This window comes from Phaseolus vulgaris, chromosome 3 (genome assembly GCF_000499845.2).
Source record: "Phaseolus vulgaris cultivar G19833 chromosome 3, P. vulgaris v2.0, whole genome shotgun sequence".
In the NCBI taxonomy this organism is placed as follows: Eukaryota; Viridiplantae; Streptophyta; class Magnoliopsida; order Fabales; family Fabaceae; genus Phaseolus; species Phaseolus vulgaris.
In genome coordinates, this window is record NC_023757.2 from 51,038,615 (window position 1) to 51,058,190 (window position 19,576).

The 19,576-nt window shown below is 32.9% G+C and overlaps 2 protein-coding genes across 2 annotated transcripts; both read right to left on the reverse strand.

Annotated features, from left to right (window-relative positions):
* Positions 1 to 663: 663 nt before the first annotated feature.
* Positions 664 to 11,208, reverse strand: LOC137808555 (DNA (cytosine-5)-methyltransferase CMT2-like). The gene is made up of 23 exons (XM_068609722.1): positions 10,755 to 11,208; positions 9,048 to 9,082; positions 8,385 to 8,949; positions 8,123 to 8,157; positions 7,911 to 8,013; positions 7,406 to 7,510; positions 7,213 to 7,332; positions 7,024 to 7,117; positions 5,560 to 5,702; positions 5,391 to 5,456; positions 5,072 to 5,305; positions 4,156 to 4,214; positions 4,005 to 4,071; positions 3,588 to 3,917; positions 3,111 to 3,179; positions 2,949 to 3,035; positions 2,618 to 2,705; positions 2,259 to 2,377; positions 2,080 to 2,181; positions 1,539 to 1,582; positions 1,391 to 1,460; positions 1,044 to 1,147; positions 664 to 964 (listed from the first exon to the last, which is right to left on the reverse strand). Exons 1-23 carry the CDS (start codon positions 11,082 to 11,084, stop codon positions 790 to 792), a joined length of 3,144 nt encoding a protein of 1,047 aa, XP_068465823.1. The 5' UTR covers positions 11,085 to 11,208; the 3' UTR covers positions 664 to 789.
* A 5,156-nt stretch (positions 11,209 to 16,364) lies between these two features.
* Positions 16,365 to 19,576, reverse strand: LOC137808556 (uncharacterized). Its single transcript, XM_068609723.1, has 2 exons — positions 19,111 to 19,576; positions 16,365 to 17,770 (listed from the first exon to the last, which is right to left on the reverse strand). The coding sequence occupies exons 1-2, from the start codon at positions 19,413 to 19,415 to the stop codon at positions 16,540 to 16,542; spliced, it is 1,536 nt and encodes a 511-aa protein (XP_068465824.1). The 5' UTR covers positions 19,416 to 19,576; the 3' UTR covers positions 16,365 to 16,539.

Below are 19,576 nucleotides of genomic sequence, written 5' to 3' on the forward strand. Positions count from 1 at the left end.
TTAAAGTTAAAAAATAACATAAATATAATTAAAATATTATTATTCGAGCTGTCAACTACATGTATTGTATTTGGTGGGTGTAAAAATGTCACCTACCAATCAAATAAGAAAGGAAAAATAATGACATCACTAGAATGTCTTTAATAGTGATACACAATGAAAAGAGAGATTGTAGTGGGAGTTAGAAAAGAGATATGATGGAATAATATACATTAAAATAAAACATACAAAATAGGTTTGTGTCGATGAGTTAATTTAAATGGTCAAGTTCAAAAAATAGTTATCTAAGGTTTGATCCATTTGATCTGAAGTCTAAAAGGACTTAGATTGGATTGGTTCATATACTTATTATAAATTGTTTGTTTTCAAGAAACTCCATTAATGAAGCAATAGAAAAGTCCAACCTAAAGAATTCTATGACAAAAGTTAATCTAATCAATTTGATGAACATTCAAGTGAATGTTAGTAAACACACACATGATTTTTTGAAGTGCTTACTATAACTCTCTATTCCCTTGAAAAAAACATTATAGCCTTTTGTCACCACCAAAAAATTGACGGTATCTGTGAAACTTTAAACCAAACATGGTCCAACGAATGAAAGCAGTTTTCAAGATGATCTCTCAAATTAAATGTTGAAAGTAGTTACTAGTTAGCCAAAGCTAATGAGAAATGGAAATAAGTGAAATTGTGAATTGAAGTTAAATGGAGTAGTTGAAGAGGGTATACGAAGGAGAATTCCTGAGCAACAAGTTCAAATGAAATGAATGGAAAATAATAGGATGAGTGCTAGTGAGTGTTGGCAGGTTCATTGTCAGACAAGTGAAGATAATGAGAGTGAGAGAACTTAGGAGGGAGGGCTACAAGTGGCTCATTTCCACTCAGCTTTCTACAAGCAAGTCCTAAGGTGTAACCTAAAGCTCTTGAAACAGAAACCGCAACTGCATTTCCAATTTGACAGTACCTACAAATTATAATGTCATAAGAAAAATAATACACACAATTAACTCAAACTACAGACATAGTAAACAAAGGTTTTGTACCTCTTTTTCGCAGTCCCATGGAATCTATAATAATCAGGAAATCCTTGCAGTCTGGCAAATTCTCGTATAGTGAGCACTCGATCCTGCTCCGGATGTAGTACAACCTGCAAGATTTTCAATATATAAGAAATCAATTTTGTGATGATACATTGATAACCCACATTTTTTATATAACAATGTTGCAATCTTTAATACTATTATTTTAATATTTTTTATATCATTTAATTATAAATTTATTCTTTATTATGTATATATTTATATCTAAACTCATCACAATTGTATAAACTTTCAGGATTGTCAAAGCATCATTTGTCATTTCTTTAACAAATCATAGACTCGGGTAAGACCTGGTTGTGACAACTTGGGAAGGTGAGTGCAGTGGGAAGATTCTCATCCCACCACAACCGTGCAAATGGCCTGCATGTATGAGAAAATACAGATTAGAAGTCGTGCAAATGTAGCAAAGCAAGATTACTACTTTATTGAAAAAATCACCTCTTAGACTTCCCTTGCTCAAAAGTGAAGCAATAATCTGGGATCTGAGACCACACAGAATAGTAGGTAAGATTAATTTGGCTTCATGCTATTCTAGAAATGAATTAAGAAAGCTAAACAGATAACCTGCCATTCAAAACCCTTTTAACTTCAACTTCTTGAAGAAACCAGAAACATCCAACAACATTCTTTTTCTTAACAAATGCTTACACAGATCGGAACAATATCATGAAATCTTGGATGCTATAGATCTCTTCATACATTTTCTCAAACTTCCTAACAAAAGCATTAAATTTAAAACGGGTATAGCCAATATTGAAGATCCAATACAGTTATGTACCAGAACCAAAATCGAGATTTTGTTTGGTCCTTATTATAAGAATCAATCTTGAATATCTCATATTATTATTGTTGTTGTTATTTTTTACAAAATGCCTTTAATCAGGAGTTGTTTCAATAATCATATAGCAACAGATGCATGCATATAAAATAAATGAAAATGGATATAAACCTCTTTCCAGTGACAAACATGAAGACTCACCAATGGCTTTCCAGATGGCAGCATCGGATTCTCTGTCGGATGTCGTCTTACCACATTGTCAGCTCCTACAATTACACCAGGCAGATCACGGAAATTTGCACCCTACAGTCGTATCAAATGTAAGGGTGAACAAGGAACGGATCAAAGGTGTAAGACATGAACTTAATCTAGACTACAACCTTGCGTTTTGGAATTTGAGAAACACGTTGGTGGTCATCTTCAGACAAAGTGTGGGGACGGTGATCATACAGTAAAGGCCTTTTCTCTTTTGTTTCATTTGATTTTGACCCAGTCATCTCTACTCAATGAACAGTAAGGAAACAAAAGATTTAGCTGATGTTTGGTCCAAAGATCTATTTGCCAAAATGCATAAGTGAAGAATTAAAAAGGAAAACAAATATAAAATGGCTACAACTAAAACAGAATAATACTAGTGCTTGTGAAGAACTCAAAACAACTAAACTTAATATCTTGAATCTGGAAAAAATAGATTTTATGACTCGTCACAAATTATGTACTCAAAGGAAGGCGCTATTACCATACTTAGTTGACCGTATATATCTTTGAAATTCCGTTTCTGGAGGACTGCGATATGGCATTTCTTCACGAGTTTCCGAGTTTTTGACCTATAATATTTAACTACTTTGGTCATGCGGAACACTGTTAAACATAAAGAAATGCTCATCTAAAGTGCTTAAAGTGAGAAAAGGGTTTATCCTCCTTGCAATCTTAGTGAGTTAACGTCGCAAGCAATTAAAATAAATGAAGGGTACTCTTTCTTACTTTTACAGTTAAGAAACAAAACTCACTTTAGAGAAGCAATCCAAACAAAAGCAAAAAAAGAGAAGCAAAAGAATGAAGAACAGTACAGCAGGAAGATCAGAGATTGCATCTTGAATAACAGTAGCTTTCTCTAATTCACGAGGTTGGTCTTCATCATAAGCAACAACATTGCGCTGCATGTAATCCAAAACTAGTGAAAAATATACAAGACAATATAGAATTACACAATTACGCATGAGGATCAATACCTCAAACTCTGGCGGAGGCCAGTATCTAACGATAACATCATGCGTTGGCAGTGGAAATTGGGGTATAACCTGCAAAATAGTAAATAGTAATTTTGTTATTGGAAAGTGTCCTTAATTGCATTCATCCCTAACTGGCTTTAGTGGTGGCCTCTTTGGGAACTGCATTAAATGTAGTTTCAAGAGAGTGATTTTGTCTCACAACCCAAAATGGAACCATTATAATGGAATTAGATCTTTATGAATACTTAGATTCTCATAGACCATTGTCATTGTGGTTTAATAATGAATGTTACATATATATGGCAATGATTATGGCAAGCTGTTGAAGACATTGATGAAGAGAGACACGCTTTCTGGTAAATTTGGGTGGATTAACATAAGCATGTTCTTCCAAATAGATATTAAGATAGAGGGAGAGATGCCTGTATTCAATTGTACATTTGTCAACTTTATCTAGCACCAAACTTTAAAACTGACCTCACTAGGATGAGCACCCCACAAGAAAACCCGCAACCGAAATTGTGGAAGACCATAACAACCAGCAGCAATGATTCCCATTCTTGCTTGGTATTTCATATGCACTAAACGACTTAATGCATATCTTCCAAGTGAACCCTTGTCAAATCTCAATATGTCAACCACATTCTCCATTAAAACATACCTAGGCTTCAAAAATTTCACCATGTCCATGAAAATCACAATCTGACGATTCCTTTCATCATCCAATGGTGACTCTGAGTTTCTAAAGCGATTATATCCACTAATTCCTTGACAAGGAGGACCCCCACAAATAACGTCAATTTCTCCCTGAAATAATTTTAAGCAACAACTCTATTTAAAATGCATAATCCATCGAGATTTTGCCCTATCTACAGTATAAATAATACAACTTACAGGAAGAGGCAAGACTTTTGATTTCATCCCTTTTCTCACAAAATCCTGTATGCTTTCCTTACACTTACTACAAGAATAAACAAAAAAGTACTGATGCACCCAGATTGTTTAATATCATCCACCAAATTGAAAAGTATAGAGAAATACATACCCTAAGCTTTTAATTGGTTCCCAAGTGTCTTCTCTTGTACTGCAACCCTTCCAATGCACCTATAAAACAACCATGAGAATGCAAACATCATCAATTTATGAACAAAGGCATTTTTAGTCTGTTTTTGAATAACCATAGGAATCCACCCAAAATTACTTTGAACTCTAAAGTAACGAATTCTCCTTCCTCCAACATAGGTTTACCTCTCTAGAACAGTAACCCAAATATGCTATTCGAGATTCAGTAGGGTAAAATAAGGTAAAATATAACATGGTAAAAAACTCAAGTAATGTATCGAAAACCCATGCTATAATTTTCACTAACATTTATACAACTTTTCACTAAGAAATCACCTTATGCAAAAGATCTTGCAATCATATACGGCTTAACACTTGGAAGTTTCAAGCTTGAACTGTTAGGATCCAATTACAAGGTAGGATACTTGAGTCCCACATCTTAAATGTGGAATTCTAGTGGGGCTTTATAAGGTCTTGGTCTCTCCAACTACTACAGGAGTTTTAGTGGTATGGTTCGTGTAAGGTTTGTTATCAAGCTAAGCGTGGAGGCTATGTTCAATCTGAGTGCTGCTGACTATATCATTTAGAAACAGCTTGGCAAAGCTCATTTAAACACACAATCCATGGACAGTGAAGACATTTTTCAATTTACGGTAAATAGTCCCCACAAGCATGCGTGCCCTTTTAGATCCACAACACTCATCTCTTTCTATTAGAGAATATGTAATTAGCTTATACAATTGAATTTGACAAAATTGTTAGTATTAGTTTGAGGGTCACATGACTATCACTATCTAGCAGGAAGAAGTAAGCAAATACGTACAAACATGACTTCATGAAAAATAAGGTTTAATGAGACAAAAACTAAATACCCAAAAGTTTGACATTGGATTTATTACCTTCAAATATAGACCACGATTGCCTGTTTCATTGGGATCACCAAAGCAAATATCAACTAACTTGGAAATTTCAAATTCAGTAGCAGAATTATCATGAACTTCTTGTTCCTTTGCTCCGGAATAATTAGATCGACATGGAAGTTTTCTTTCTACAACATTGGTGTTATACCGTTTGCATAGTTTTTCCCACTCCTTTAATAATTCCAGAAAGTCCTCAGCAGATTCATTTCGCACCTATACAGTGAAGGAATACATTATCTCTGCTGTTAACGGTTACTATCAAATATCTTTGTGGTAGCAGAAGATTGTCAGCACTCACATGTGTTTCCGGGTGGTTTAGTTTCAAGCTTTCACTGGCTGACCTGTCACTATCAACAGCCCATCTCTGAGAAAAACAGCAATCAAAGCAAGATAAGTGTATCATAGACGATACTTGATGAAATCCATAAATAGGAAGAATTTCATCACAGAGAAACATTTTATTATACCGTGACAAGGTTAACTGATGCAGTTTTGGCACCTAAGCACAGTCCAGTTGACATGCCACCACACCCAGAATAGAGATCTAGTAATGATAATTCTTTCTTGCACAGCTCAGTAGAGGGTAGACTCTCTGTCACTGCAGAGGCATCTGTTGAGAGACTCTCAAGAACAGAAGGTGGTGATAACTCATTAGTCTTAAGGGATGATCAAAGGCAATATATAGATTCTTAGTATCCTAAAAGAACAGAACATATATTAGAAGACTCGTGAAAGCAATGAATGTTAATGTTGATCACATAAGAACAAATGAAACTTAGAAAAAGTATTGATAAGACATGGGATGTTGAAATATCTGTACATGTTAACACTGTCAACATTCATTAATATCTTGAGAATCTAGACTTCACTGCAGGCCTCATTCATCCACTGTCCAGGCTCTGTTGTGGACACGTGATTGGTAAAATGTGAGAAACAAAATTCATTCAACTAATACTCACCAATGGAGAACTATTAGTCACCTCATACACACTTGGTAGAACCCACTTTATATTTTAAAAGGGTTTGTATATAGGAAGCTTAGTCACTTTACAAGGGCAAGTGTTTGAATTGAAGCATCTCATAGTATCAATATTATAACTTCAAATAATTTAGAGTATAGTAGAAATTAAATCTTAGGATTATTTCTTACTTGTCATGTATTAAGGTAGTAGAATTTAAGACTAACTCATCCTCCCCAAACCAGTAGAAAATAGGCTCTTGATGACCCTAATACCATATTAAAGTAGTGAAATTTAAGCTTAACTCAACCTTACAAAACCTTTCCTCCAACTATATATACTATAATTTGATCATATCTCTAGCAATATGGGATCTCAAACATCATATTTTCTAATATTTTGTAATTTGTTTCCTCATTAAGATTATTAGTATAAATGAAGATGAGTATTTTAAGCTTTGTTAACATTTCACATCTTAGTGTAAACTATAATTGTATACAAGAAAATATTAAGTATTTTCTCTTCATTATCTACTTGTATTTCTAAAACACCATATATCAATAAGGGAATAGATAGATTTTACTTCAGACTTAAAGTCCCACATTGGTGGACTCCCTCTCTTGGACTCCAAATTTTTGCTGTATAATGTACTTTCATTTTAAAGGTGTTTTTAGCAATTAATTTGTCTTCTGGCTTTTAAGAGAGTATAAGCATAATCTCTTTGGATTTAAAGAAAGAATGGTATACTTTTATATTGACTAGTAAAATTAGTTTTGTGCCTATTAATATGAAGGTGAAAATTACTTTTTTATCCATTAAGATATTATTTTTCTTATCTTCTATTTTTTAATTCTAGTAATTAATATTTTATGCATGATAACAGTTACAAATCTTATAGGCTTTCCCATCTTCACAAAAACTAACATATAGAAACTGATGACCAAAAGCATCTAGTTGTCCTTAATGACACACCTGTTGGTATGTTGCGGAATGTAGAGTAATCCACACAATACTCCATGTCATAATACAAGTCAGATGGTGAAATTGAAGCCAACTTCAGACCAACCTGCAAGTCACACACATAATATTGTTTAGGATATATATATATAGAGAGAGAGATGTAGAAACCAATTAAGAAAGAGTCTGACCAAGATGTCATACCCTGGGTGTTATTTGTGTTACATTAGCTTTTCCTACTATACAATCTATCAAGTTATCATTCATTATTGATGAATAAAATACACGCCTCTTGTCATGGAAACCACCTTCATCTTGAACAACCTGAAAATCATTGGAAGTTACAAAGACATATCCTTTGACATTATTAGATAAACATGACATACTCAGTACTCACTGTATCTTGAATTCTGTAGAACCATTGGACTCGGAAATAACTTTGTCCATCAGTTGTTTGGAAAAATTCAATAATCTTTCCAACATGTTTTTCTTCTCCTTCACCCTGAAAGGTTATAAAATGTGTGAGCATAAATTACTCTCATTATGTTGACATGAGATTTTAAAGTTCATAGAGGTCACTAACATCCACCTATTATGTTACTCACATACTCACATGCACATTAGAAAGATTAATATATTGGAATATTAATGTAGATAAGATACATCAAAAGAAAAAATTGCAGAAGAAATAAAGAATTAGGCCACATATATAACCTTGAATAAATTGTCAGTGTAATGGTGGACATGCAATGTAGTGAAAAAATATGAAAATGCAAAAGGAGTATTGATAACAAGGTTATTCTGGTTGAGCTACTAATTAATTTTACACATGTAAACTATCCAAACTTCTGGATAGGGAAAAGAACAGAAGAAAAATCTGTCTTCTTTAAAACTAAACTTACTTTTATAAATGCACAGTCACCAAGACTAAAAGTGCAATTCCCAACTTCAGCTTGTGCATAATGGCATTTGACATTTGCAATAATCTCATCTTCTTCACCCTCACTATGAAATCAACAGAATCAAAATATAAGGATAAGAAATTAGATATCGCAACAACTGAGAAAGAGTGCTACAATAGACCATATAAGATTATTAATTGATGAATACTTACTTTATTTTTAACTTTTGGTTTTTACATTTTTTGTCCTGCAAGCTTCAGCAGAAAAATCAGACAAGCAATAAAGAGTAATACAATGTGTTTGGATTAAATGGTAACTAACAAAACTTGTTCCATTCCTTCAAAGTAAAAAAATAATTCAAATGAGACCGTCATTATAAGTGGCAAAAACATGGTTAATATTTCTCTTTTATGAGCACAACATACACAAGTTCTTTATAGCATCAAATTATGCTAAGAAAATTAGGTCAACAACCTTTAATTCATATCGCCATCCCCATCTTTTCTGAGCTTCTTCATCAGATATTGGATCACCAATGAAGGCAGCAATGCTTTCTGAATCCGTACCTTCCTTAGCTGAAAAGGATGTTTTATGTTTCTTTCTTGGTGGATCGTCATCTAACTCAGACAAGGGAAAGGAATTAGAAGTTCTTCTGCCATTTTGAGTCCAGGATGGGGATGTGATTGCCTCTGAAGACCAAGTCAAGTGTTTTGTTTTGTCAATTCCACATCTTCTAGACATAGTTTTAGCTTCAGAATGCTGCTCAACTGGTGAACTAGACAATTCAATCGAAGTAGAAACTGCTTTTTCATTTTTCTTCTTTTGGTGAACTGCTTTTGGTGTTCTTTGTCTTTGTAAAACATTAATTTCCATGTTTTCATTTCCATTTGGAGAGGAAAATCTTGGGGATCTCCTAAGCTCCAATGTACCGGACAGTTTCAAGTCAAGCTTTTCTGTATATGCCTCACTTGATGGATTTAATCTTGGACATTGCCTCAAGTGCCTCTCACCAAAGATCTTGCCATGAAAATTTTGGACACTGCAAAATCAAAAAACATTATGTGGCCTGGAATTGAAACCATGAAAATTGAAGCAATGTAGGAAAGTGAAGATATGTCAACTTCCATGTTCACTCACTTCGACGATAATTCCCGACCCCTAGACCCATGCCACTGCACAACTCAAGAATCAACAGAACAGGATTTTAAGCCATGAAATTCAAAATAAAGTCAAAGACACGTCATCAATAGTGCAGATTGTGTCAATGTGTTAATATTATACTAGGAAAAAAAAAGATACACAGACCAAAAATGAGAATGAATTGTAGAAACAAGATTTAGAGAATCAAGTACAGTTTGAAAATAATAAATATTATGCAGTACTTCAAAAATAGATATATCAAAATCCAAAGGTAATTGGTGCATTGCTCTACATCCCAGGAATAAACTTTGACGTACTTACCGCATCTGTTAGAGCATATGCAATATAACAGTTGGATTGAAAAATGACAGCATAGCTTTTCACACAAAATAAAAACTGTGGTTGAATTTTGATCACCATGTTTGTATTGTAATGTAAATACTTATTGAAATATAAATCAATGTCAACTATTAGATTGTACATGCATGAACTTGTACAAACTTGTTCAATATATATCAATTTTGCATATAGTATTTATGATTACTAGGCCACAAGAACAAAAGAAAAAGATCAATAATTTCTTCTTTTTTTATGTTAAATTGATCCCTTCAAACAGTTATTAATTACGTGAATTAAATAACTATTGTTAAAAAGTTATATTTTAAATCTCCGAGAGTCTAAATATTTCGTTCTCGTCTAAATATTTAGAGTCTAGGGGAACCAGCATTCCATATACAATAAAAGACCATTGTTAACCATAACCCAGGCCCTAAGAATATATATGAACAATAAATAAATAGATATAGGATAAAATGATTTTTAATCTCAAATATTTTAATTTTAGTTTTAATTTCTTTAAAAAAAATGTTCACCCATCTAATTTTAAAATATACCATTTTTTAAATGTGTTATCAACACTTTTAAAGTCTTAAAGAATCACTAAGTATCCAAACTATACATTTTAAAATTAGACCGCCGAGAAAGGAGCAATGTTTTTTTTTTAAATAAAATCAAATACAAAATTTGAAAATTTTAGAATTATTTTATCCAAAAAGTCTATATTTCTCATACTACCCGTAGGTACTGTCAGAGGTAGGTTAGAGTAAATTAATATTCTAAATAAGACCCTTTTACTTTTAGTATTCTTAAAATTAATGATTTTTAAAAAAAAAATATTAAAAATATACTAAAATTACATGCAGTAAAATCTTTATTAATAAAAGATATATATGTTTTATTAAAGGGTCCGAAGTTGACCTTGTATTAAAATTAAGCTTGCTAATTCTTATATCTAATCTTCATAAGTAAAAATTATTTGTTCTAATCTTATGTCTATATTATAATTTATTTAGTCTTTATATATATATATATATATATATATATATATATATTTATATATTCTTTCTGAACTCATTTTGGTAAGGTTTATATAATTACTGGGATAAAGAAAAGTAATTTTTTTTTTTACATAAAACTAAAACTTGCAAATGAAATCATAATGTGCAAATGTAGTTTTGAGCACAACCAAAAATATGATGAAATTGAGTTTATTCTCCAAAAACATTCAATTTGAAGCCCAAAAATATAGTGAAAGAGATTAAAACTAATTTTAACGGAATTCTGACCTAAAATATCAGATTTTACCAAAAGGAGTAAAAGCGGAAGAAAAGGACAGCATGCAAAGCAAGAAGTACAGTGACACACCTTGGTGCCGTGACGCGACCCTGATCCAGAACCTGCTGAGAATCTCGGCGAGCGTCTCAGAGAATTCTCCTCCTTCTCCGTCGCCAGCTTCCGCTTTCTGGACCCTGCATTGGCGTTTTCCACGGCGGCGGGCTCGGAGTGCAGTCTGGTAGAGCGGCGGAGACTCTCTGCATGCGACGGCAGAGGCGTTTCAACGGCGTCGTTCAGGGGCGGAGAAGGGTTGCAGTGAATTTGGGGAAGAAAAGGATCGCAATCGGGTGCATTTGGTGAGGCTGTGGGACTGAGGGAGTTTGATTGGGGATCCGATTGGGAATCAACGGCTGATGTCATAACTTTAGTGATTTGAAGATGTAGATTTGACTCTCTCTGAAAAATAGGAAAGGGAGCAGACACTATTTATACTGAGATCTAATTGAAAGCACAAGAGACACAGTATGTGTGGGAACTCTTTCTCACTTAACTTAAAAAATAATACCAAAATATATACATCTCATTTTTTTTCACTCAATGAAGACAAATTATTCATGTTGTAAAATGTTATAATTTTTATTCAATTTAAAACAATAATAAAAAGTGTTGTTAGTAATGATCTTTTCTTTTTCATTTAGCTGGAATGTGTTAATTTTTTCTATTTTTCATTTATTCAATTAAATTTGAAGTTTTTATTATTTTAATATCTTAATTCTGAATTTAATCAACTATTTATTTAACTTGTTATTTTTTTCTTCTTATCATAAAATTTACTGCTTTTTATAAATATATTATAATTTTTCATAAACTCTTGTTTTCACGCTACAAAATATATGTTCAAAATGTATTAGTGCTAAAATTATTTTGACATGTTTTGAATTAACATGGGTTAAAAGTGAATTATACTAAATTTACCAATTGGAGGAACTTTGGTAAACGATATATTTATACAAAGATTTGCTTTAATCATGAATATCACTTTTAAATATCTGAGTTTGTCTTGTGAAAACCATAGAAGAAAAAGTTTATGGAATGGAATAGTACAAAAAAAAATTAGGAATAGGTTGGCTGGATGAAAAGGGAGAACATCACTTCCATTGTTTTATATGTCATTTTACAAAATGCCAACAACAGTCATGAAGTCAATTAAAAAGATACAAATACAATTCCTTTGAGGTTGAAACAATGAAAGAAACATAGCATAACTAGATCGGGATAAGAAATGCAAACCAAAAAATGATGGTTGTCTGAGAGTGATAAATATAAGAACTTTAACTTGGTTCTATTAAGTAAATGGATATGAAGGCTAGGAGTGGAAAGGGAGGGAATGTGGAAAGAAATTCTATAATCTAAGCATGAGGGGTGGAGAGCATTCAGGAAGTTAGAACTCAATCCAACAGATTTGGTTTGGTGGAGAGACCTAAAAGTCATTGCTGCCATAGAAGAATGAGGAAAATGCTTTGAGGATAATATTCAATGGATTGTTCGGGTGGGGAAAGAATAAAAGTGTGGGAAGATAAGTGATGGTAAATAGTAAAAAACTTTCCTTAGGTTATACACCTTATTCAACCATAAGGAGACTATCTGAGGCACGTAGTTGGCATAACAATACCTAGATTTGGGACATATAATGGAGAAGAACTTCGTTCCTGTGGGAAGTAGACTAGTTAAATGGTTTGATGCGTCAATTAAATAACACAACCCCCATAATGGGTAAGGAAGATGAATGGAGATGGAAAGGTGAGTCATCTAAGATATTTTGGATCCAATCTGCATACAATGTGCTAGAGAATGACGAAAACGTGGAAAATAGTAACACTTTTGGATATTTTTGGAATATAAAGGCACTTCCATTGACACAGGTATTCGTTTGAAAAGTTTTACTAAACAGAGTAGCAACAAAAGCTTATTTATAGAGTAAGGGAATAACTCTTGATAATACATTGTGTGTCCTATGGAATAGAGAATTAGAGATTGTCAATCACTTGTTCTCTGGGTTCAACATCACATGGTCTAGTTTGGAATATTTGTTATAAATGGTTTGGTGAACTTACACTCCAACATAACCTTCCAAAATCTCACTTTAAACAATTCAAAAGCTTAAGATTATCTAAAATTGGAAATACTATGTGGGGTTGCATATGGATAAGTATAGTAAGCAAAATTTGGAGACATAGAAAAAACATAGCATTTAAGGATGCTACAATGGACCTAGTAAAATCTTTATGAGATTTACTGAAGAGATTGTAAAGTTTTTTCTTCTTCTTAGCCTTGTAAAAATTGTATAGAATAGTTAAGAAGTTTTGGGCTTTGTATTTTGGGTCATAGTAGAGAAGCATGTAAATAGAAAAAAAAGTAAAGTGTAAAATAGTAAAAGATTGGTGCAAATAGAAATGTAGGCAAGGAAGACATGAGGCTCCACATTTATTCTCCTCAATAAAAAGGATTTGCATCAATAAGGTGGTGACACTTGTCACACTCTCATTTTGAGAGGTTTTGATAGACTTTCTCCTATAAATAGGCATCTCTTGTACATGATTTTTAACTTTGATTTGAGTAATGAAATGTTGTCCAATTTGAAACATTTTTACTTGTTCAAAGTTCTCTCTAGAGTTGTCTTCTTGCTAGACAATTTTCTAGACTCCTCCTAATAGTGTTGGCTTAACCTCACTTTAGAATCTAAGTGCTACTCACTTAAATTCACCATCATAATTTTCATCTCTTCCAAATTTCGACAAAATTCCATGCTTTCGCAATAGTGTTCATCATCCATAGAAGATATTCAAATAAAAAATAAAGAAGAAGATCTATAAATGAAGATGCAACCTAGGATTGCATCAGAATAATTGTTCTCTCTTATATCGTCAAATATATGATTTATTGATCTTGCATTAAGAATTTTTAAAAATTCAATTGTTTGCAGAGCAATTAATTCATGTAGAATGACTAAATTCAATAATCATTTATACATGAAAAGAATTTTATTTATAACATATTGAAAAAATATCGTTGGAAGTTGCACACAAATCCTTTTTTCCATGTTTAATGTGCATAGTATGGTTATCTATTGATTGACACCTTTCTTTGTAACACTCAACTTACAATGCTTAGGACAACTTTTGCCTTTGAAAATCTCTTTATAATACGTAAAAGACTAATTTGAACATACATACTCATAATGAGTTGATATGTTGGAATTAACTTAGGAATTTGTGACTCAATATTGGTGAAGAGTAGACAAGCTAAAAATTCAAAATTACTTATTGTGATATTCATACTTCTTATTGTTGATGTCATCTAGTCTTGTATAGTGTCTTGTTTTATGCTCTTTAATAAGTTTATGATCTTTTGAGGATTCATTTATCTTTTTTCATAAAAAAAATTGTTTTTCTTATCATATTTAAGGTGGATGTGATAAAGCTAACCATAACTTAGTATTATTTTGTATAATCAAAATTATAAGTTGCCTTAATAAAAGTATATTGACTCATAAAAACTAGAATATCCTTTAACCATATTTATTATAAATTGTTTATGTCTTAACAACTTATACCTTATCTTCCATTTGCAACCTAGATTATCTAGAAAGTCATTTTGGCTTTTGTGTTCCTAAAAAGGAAAACCATAAATGCTTACTCTCAATTCATTCTTAATCATTTTGTAAGGTTATTTTGTTTTGTGGAAGAAATTTTCTAAAATAAAATTGAAAGACTTACATGCTAACCTATTACATGATTTTATTTTATTTTTGTTGTTGAGGTATTTATTCTTTTATTGGTCAGATTATCTTAGACTTTATATGGAAAATGGTGACTAAAATGGAAAAAAAATTGGCTAGTTAAAATGAGATAATTAAACCAAAGAAAGATGGCAACTTGGGTGGTACATACTACACTTTTATGAAAATTGATTTGGCTTTAAGAGTGTTAAAGTAAAATGCTTAAGGTTGCACTAATTTTTTTATTAAATATCAATTAATTTAATTAATTTAGAGACAAAAAATCAATTAATCATTATGTTAACTGATCCTGTCGCCAACTCTAACGTGGAGGAATCAAGTTAGGTTACAGAATCACCAACAAAAATAATGTGTGTATATCTCTCTCTGATTCTCTCTTTTTATTCTCTCTCTGTGTATGTGCCTAACATAATTCTGTTATGCTTTTGTGCGGAAACGTACCACAATCAGAGTCGTGGGTGTCTGTGTGTTCTGTGTGTACCTTTCACGACGCGGAGTGCACCTTTATCTGGGTCGCGCCCCTCTCAGACAGTGACACGTGGAGGCATGCAACTCACATCTAACCGTACACGTGCCACTACCTGAAGGGCTCTAGCGCATCTCTTTGTGCGCCTAAGTTATTCCCTTGCGGAGTAACTTAGCGCGTTTCTTCCATCTGGGTGAATCGCTCATTCCCAGGAGAACGCCAGGTGTGGCTGGACTAGGCACACTCACCAAGCATTGCTCTCTGCATACACGATTTCCCCTTCACGATGCCATGCACGTAATGGGTTGGGAGAGTCACCAATTACTGACTGGTTTACTAACTCCCTCAGGCCACTCTCGTGCACGATTATACCGACGAGGAGCTCTTCTTTCTCTGAGGTATGATCATGTGAGGTCCATGCGTAACGCTCTCGCTGGGAATCTCAGTCCCAGTTTAACTGCGTGTAACATGAAACCCCGATGACCATGCACCCGATGACTGATCGGTGCTCTATTGCTTCTCGCGTTCTCCCCCCGGGTGTTTATCTTGGAACTGATCTGTCGGTGGCCACTCGGTTACTGACCACCGATCACCATACCGGGTGATCTCCTCCCTGATTTCTCTGCCACCTGATCCACGTGTCACCCTGCGAGTGGTCCGCATGATTATCTGCTGCTGACGTCATCGACTACCTATGACCGACCGGATCATTAACTAAGTAGATACTATTTTATAAGCTAAATTATTGGTATCTAAAGTAATTCTTATTATTAATAAAAAATTATAAAATAATTTTTAAATTTGTATTTAACATTAATTAGTTACTAAGATTTTAATTACTAACTACTATATATTTTGAATTAGTCATTGTTATAAAGTATTTAGTGATCAAAATCTTTCTAGTTTTATAAACAATTTAATTATGAGTTAAAGAAAAATGATACAATTTTATTTTATTTTTAATTTTCTCTCTTTGTCATTGTTTTTAGAGAAATTATAGCACTCGACACATTTCTTAAACATATTTTTTATTATTAACTAAAATGGATTGGAAATCACAAATAAATGTAAACAAATAATAAAATGTGTTTTAGAAAAAGTTTATTGCTACCCTAGTCTTCATTTGAGGTAGGAAAATGATACTTTGACAATCCTTTTATTTATTGTAGGAAAATGATACTTTAACAATTCTTAGAGTGGTATACAACTCTTAATGTGATGAGTTTTGAAATAAATATATATAATAAAAAATAAGTTTAAAATTAAATTATATAAAAAAATATTAAAATAATAATATTGAAAGTTATAATGTTTTCAATGTGAGTTATGAATATTTCGTTACTCTGAACCCTTTGCTATCTCATATGTCTCTCTTTTATCTTTATGTTAAGTTGTAAAATTTGTAATAAAATAGTTAAGCAATAAGAACAAAATCAAAGGATGGAGAATTTGAATGGTCCAATAACTTTTTGGAGACTTTGGATAACCCAAAACCAATAACCAAATCAATCCTATTACACGACCTTGCATTGCATTTGCAAGAGAGCACAAAAGTGAAGAAAAAAAATGTACAATGTAACAACAACATTGGTTTATTACACGACACACTCTCAAACGCTGATAGATTCCTTGGAATCCAAGGCCATCTCATCACCCTCTTTATCAACACCAAACTCACTCACGTTTCCAAAAAGCAGAACCACTATTCCAACAATGGCACTGCAAAACGCAGCCCCAAAAGAAGTTCTCACTCTCCCTGCCACCACTGAACCCACTGTGAAACCCCCACACAACCCAACACCTCTCACCCAACTATACCAAACACAAAACCCACCCTCTTCACCACGTGGAGCACTGTCTAACATCAACACCCTTCCAAAACTGTGCAACAACCCACTTGATGTGCCCTGAATCGCCCCAAACACCAGCAAGTGCCCCCATTTCCAATGTCTCTCCCAAAAGTAGAACCCAAAACCAGAGCTTATGAGTGACAAGAGAAACCCCATGATCTTCATTTTCACTGAATTGGCCTTGATTAGGTGCTGCAATGGTTGGAATAGTAGTGGCAGGGAGAGCAGAGGGAAAAGGAAATAGGTTAACCAGAAATAAAGCAAGTGCACTGGCTCAATGCAGAGTTGGCCCACTATGAAAAGCACCCCGCCAGTGAAAATGCTCATTGTGGTAAACGAGGAGAGGAGAACAGAAACCAAGCCTCCAATTGCATTTGGGTATTTGAATATTGTAAAAAGCTGAAGCCTTGAGGACAAAATGCTGGGCACAGAACTTGCTCTGTTCTCAGCTGTGAACACATGCAACACCCCCACTAGCCATAACAAGCCAGAAAAGATTGACACAATCCAAAGACTGATAAACTCATGTTCAATGGGCTCCCTGAGCATGTGGTAGGTGAAGGATGAGACAATGCATGCACCTAAACAGCCAGCAACAGTGGCATAGAGAGAGATCCAACTAGTGAGTCCTTGTTTTGTGGAAAAGAGGGTTAGTCTCTTTAATGGTGGTGTTGAAAAAGTGGGAGCCATGAGGGCTAAGTGGTGAGTGTGTGTTGCAGTAGAGAGTGTGATTGCAAGAACAATGATTGCAATGTAGAGAATGAAGATCTTAGTGGTTTTGAAGAGGCCTACAGGGAGGCAAAAGAGGGCTCCAATGGCAGTGGATGAAGCTGTGATGAGTGTTTGGAAGGAAGCATTGATGTAAAAGGAAATGAAGGGGAGAATTGGAGCAGCTAGAGCAAGACCTGCACCCCATGCAATTGATGTCCACTCCAAAGAGGAGAAGGTTGAACCACTCACTCTTATGCTGCGCTCTGTTAGTGTGCTGTAACTGCAACAATTCATGCAAACATTTGTTCTAATGTAATTCTTTCTCATTAGGTTAAAAATAAAATGTTTGCATCAATACAATCCTAAAAAAAAGTATTAAATAAAAAATAATTAGTTAATCTACTTAGTTTTTAACTACTAATTATTTAAATTTTAAATTTAATAAAAAAAACATGATAACTAATTAAATATTAATTTAAAAGTTATTTATCAATAATATAAATTATTTTAAAAATTAATAATTTATTTATTAGTATCTAATTTAATTAATATAGTAACTATTTTTTTTAATTTAATTTCTTATAGTTATATAAGGTAAAAATATATTTTCTTAAGTTTTTTTTAAATATACTGAACTTTTTTTAGTACACTTAATATTTTATTAACTAATCTCACAAAATTAACTGATTTAGAAAAATGATATTACATTTAAAAAATATATTAATATTCGAGGATTTCAATCAGATACTAACGTAGTATATTTTTTTTATTAATACCTTCTTGATTACATAAATTTTAATAATAAGAGAGTAATATAATATAATCAATAAAAACAATTCATTAAAAAATCATACATAATATAAATAATCTAATTTTTTCATTGAAAATAATAATGTACTATTATATTTAAAAATATTATATTTTAAATACTAATACTGAGGAATATTATAATTGATAAAGATACAACAAATGTTTTAAAAAAAGTACTAAGGCTAACATATTATTATATATAAAATTGTCCATATTTAAATATTAGTTTTTTAGTGTGATCCATATTTTATTTTAACAAAAAAAAAATTATAATTATCAATTTTAGTTACTTAAATTGTTTTATTCAATGCTCATAATAAATAAATTATAATTATTCATGCAATAATTTTCCAAAATTTAATTCATTTCTAATATACAAGTTTAAAGTTTAATTAAAATATAATTTTATTCTATATATTATTATGTAAAATTATTTATAAAAAACAATCCTACGTGGATATAAACATACTAGTTTGATAATATACCAAGTGTGTGACCTAAGTGAAGTGAAACCCTAACTGTTGTTGAGTAGAAGTAACGATGAAGTGTGAAAGCAGACACCATCCATCACCATAATGAGGACTATGATCAAAACCTGTGCTTTCTTCATCACGCTCTCTCCATTTCTAAAGAAACAAAACCTTTTCTACCAAATTTCAAACTCATCAATCATTTTTCTACTTTCTTATTATGCCAAGGGAACATGTAATGAATGATTCAGAAAGAGGTGTTAAGAAAAAACTCATCAAAACAAAGTAAGATTCATCCTCATGCATTCAACTGGTGAAATTAAAGCATGTGTGCACTTACAGGTTAATTTCCTTCTGTGCACAGACGAGGCCTTGGTGGTTCTTGAACCATTCCTTAACAGGATCCCTTGGAAGGTGCTGTAACTGACTGATTATGAGAGGAAAAAGCACAGGGATGAGAACTGTTTGAATGAAGTAAGAGCAGAACTCATAGAGATACCATCCCCAAACCTCAAACCTTGATGCCTCTTCTCCTGTAACTTGTTCATTGGCATAACTTTTGGAACTTCTAATGGACCTAGTTTCTATGGTGTCACCATTTTGAGGTTCAAGAACAAGAGATTCTTGAGTGTGGGGTTCCTTCATTGTTGAGTGGAAAGAGGGAATGGAAGAGGGTGTTTTAAGAATGGTGAGAGTAACATAGGAAGTGTAAGTGTTGGATGCAAACACAGCTGGTTAACGAAAGTTTCGAGGGTGCAGAAAAGGACCTTGTTGAGTGCAGCTATATATATTACTTCAATACTTAT

Bases quoted from the DNA above. Each gene is read 5' to 3' on its own strand.
- LOC137808555 (XM_068609722.1), bottom strand. From the start codon at position 11,084: ATGACATCAGCCGTTGATTCCCAATCGGATCCCCAATCAAACTCCCTC. The intron at 4,072-4,155 runs GTATGTATTTCT...TTATTCTTGTAG, and splicing joins GAACCAATTAAAAGCTTAGG to TAAGTGTAAGGAAAGCATAC. The intron at 1,148-1,390 runs GTCTTACCCGAG...AAAATCTTGCAG, and splicing joins TCCCAAGTTGTCACAACCAG to GTTGTACTACATCCGGAGCA.
- LOC137808556 (XM_068609723.1), bottom strand. From the start codon at position 19,415: ATGAAGGAACCCCACACTCAAGAATCTCTTGTTCTTGAACCTCAAAAT. The intron at 17,771-19,110 runs GTAAGTGCACAC...GAATTGTTGCAG, and splicing joins GCACAGAAGGAAATTAACCT to TTACAGCACACTAACAGAGC.